Below are 2,781 nucleotides of genomic sequence, written 5' to 3'. Positions count from 1 at the left end.
GCCCCTTTCAATGGCGTAGGACCAGATGCGCTGCTGCGGAGCAGGTCCAAAGCCGTCGCAAGAGGCTCAAAACGCGGTCTTACCTCAGAAGGTCCTACTCGGTTGCAAGTGTGCGAACGAGCCTTTAGTGTATGAATGACGAGAGCAATACTAACCGAAGTGGAAAGTGTTGAAGCATTCATAATTGTAAACCCTTAATATTTTCGCAATCGGTCCTAATACCTGGAGGAAATAATAAAACAAATTGGCGATCACAGAGCCCTAGAAACAAAATGTTATTTTTCCCCTTTCAAACACCAATATGATTATGTTTTAATTCCCACTAAAAAAACAAAAAAACAGAAGGAACAACTTTTGGCCAATATAAAGTTTCTCAGCTGTACTTCCCTCTCTACAATGTTAGAAAATGCATTCCTTTACAAGTACTCGCTGTGTTATGAGCTCGTACTTCTCGATAATTTGAACAATGACGAATGAAGCATTTTTTGATCTACCACAACAATTATTATTTTTAAAAGGAGTCCACACAATGGATATACTTTGGTATTTCGAAACAGTGATTGGTCGTATTCGAAAAAGTGCTTCTTGGAACTCTTCACAAAGTGGGTGTATGTGACAATAATTTCAGTGCACAGATTCCAGAGCAGACGGCAAATGTTTCAATGCAGGTGGCCAAATGAAGCTGAGGCGGCTGAAGTGCTGCAGCAGTTCTTTGAGGTGGCGGGCTTCCCTTCCGTTTTGGGTGCTGTGGATGGTACGCACATTCGGATTCAAGGACCGTCGGACCACGAAGAAGCGCACGTCAACCGCCATGGCTACCACTCCATCAACGTGCACCTAGTGGTGGACGCTGCATACCAAATTCGCCATGTGGTAGCAAGGTGGCCTGGCAGTGCAAATGACTCCAAGATCTTCAAGAAGAGCGCCCTTTCCGTAAAGCTATCCAATGGAACCTACGACGGCTTGCTGCTGGGCGACAGCGGATATGCGTGCGAGCCATGGCTCATGACACCCTTCCTGGTGCCCTCGTCATCGCCAGAGGAGGAATACAACAAAGCTCACATCACGCCCAGGTGTATCGTAGAAAGGTAAGCACATACATTAATATGATTTGTCCATTATCGCCATCTAAGTGGTTCAAACCATTTATATCTTAGTCACATAGAAACCTAAAGCATTTGTCAGACATTGGTAGGATGAATGCTGACAAAAAGACAGCTAAGTGTATCTAATATGAATGTGAAAAATACATAAACAAAGTTGATGACGGCACTAATTAAATAAAAATGAAACCTTAAAATAATTTAGTCTTATTCTTTTGCCTTGTTCCCCGCTTAAAATTGGCTAAAAGTTAACTATATCAACTAAAAAAGTGCACGTTACATTCATTTCCACTTTTTTTACAACGTAGCTTTTAGCTCGAATATTATCTTTGGTTATTTATGGTGCGGAATGCGATTGAGAGAAACCATTCTTTGGCGTCCAATTATTAAAATTTTTACACTCTTTTCGCATATATTGAGGATAATCTAATCAGCCTAACAAGTTTATATCTAGCAAATTATGCATAGGTTTTAAAAAAAATGACTATGTTTGTGCAAAAGTGCAGGGGGTGCCATTTGCTCATTCTTCAAAATTTACCTTTGTTTTGATACAACGATGCGAGGAGCAATCAGAAGTGCCCTCCAATTAAAATGTTGGCCCCTGTAGTTCATTATACATACTGCTTCATCCGGCCACTTTTGCAGGACCATTGGCCAATTTAAAAGAATTTTTAACTGCCTGCACGCTGAGCTCCGGATGCTACCCAAGAGATGCTGCGACATCGTGGTGGCCTGCTGCATCCTCCACAACCTCGCCAAATGGTTTCCGTGCAGCCTTCCCAGCACTTCCCTGCCAAGTGAGGTCCCCACCGATCCCATAGAAGCAATATACGGCCAGACAGCGTGGCAGCCCGAGCTGCTATTGTGGCCTGGTTTTTTTCGTGAATGTAAGTAGACTTATTCTAAATTGCGTGACAGGCACTCGCAGACATTATGTTCTAAAGTGAATGATTCATCTTTGTTATTTGAACTTGTTAACTGTACCTCTTTCGCATAATGTATTTTAACGTTGTCTCAAAGAGAACAGTAGGAATGTGACAAGAGGATAAATAAAAACAGCAGCATTTTTATTTGCATACTGAAAGACTACAAGATACTGCATCAAACATAACACCAATGTCACATTGCCAAAAAAGTTCTAAAATAATATCACAGTGTTTTTATTTAACAGTTATGTCTGGCAGCAAGTCGCGTAGCATTGCTATACATATACGTAATAACTGCTGCCAGCGCCGGCCCTAGGGGTGGGCTACCTGGGCGGTCAAGGCGCCATGAATAGGAAGGCGCCGCCGCGCCCCTCCTTTCAATTTTTTTTTTTTAATTATTTGAGCTTAGTGCCCGACACGACGCTATGCGCCGAGAAACTGAGGGAGAGAAGGAGACGAGAGCGGTCGTCAGAACGTCAAGCTCTGATACGAATGATTAGTGGGTAGACTCAAAGCTAGCTGCCTTTGTCTCCATTATGCTCGTCGAACGCGTTAAAAACGCGGAACGCCGACGTCAGGCGTGTGGCTTTCGTATTCGAACGCGTTCGGCGAGCGCAGTGGAGACAAAGGCATTTAGCTTTGAGTCTACCCACTGATCATTCGTATCGGAGGTTAGCGTTCTGACGATCCCTCTCGTCTCCCTCTCTCCCTCACTTTCTCGGCACATATGCTCAATCGCCGTTCGTGTTTGG

The 2,781-nt window shown here is 43.5% G+C and overlaps 1 protein-coding gene across 1 annotated transcript; it reads left to right on the top strand.

Annotated features, from left to right (window-relative positions):
* Window positions 1–654: 654 nt before the first annotated feature.
* On the top strand, window positions 655–1,092 carry LOC115330338 (putative nuclease HARBI1). Its single transcript, XM_040223042.1, has one exon. It carries the CDS (start codon window positions 655–657, stop codon window positions 1,090–1,092), a length of 438 nt encoding a protein of 145 aa, XP_040078976.1.
* The last annotated feature ends 1,689 nt before the right edge of the window (window positions 1,093–2,781 follow it).

This window comes from Ixodes scapularis, unplaced genomic scaffold, assembly GCF_016920785.2.
Source record: "Ixodes scapularis isolate PalLabHiFi unplaced genomic scaffold, ASM1692078v2 PGA_scaffold2__306_contigs__length_199485367, whole genome shotgun sequence".
NCBI classification, from domain to species: domain Eukaryota; kingdom Metazoa; phylum Arthropoda; class Arachnida; order Ixodida; family Ixodidae; genus Ixodes; species Ixodes scapularis.
Note: the sequence above shows the minus strand (reverse complement) of the source record. Positions and strands in the feature narration are given on the sequence as shown.

Bases quoted from the DNA above. Each gene is read 5' to 3' on its own strand.
- LOC115330338 (XM_040223042.1), top strand. From the start codon at position 655: ATGTTTCAATGCAGGTGGCCAAATGAAGCTGAGGCGGCTGAAGTGCTG.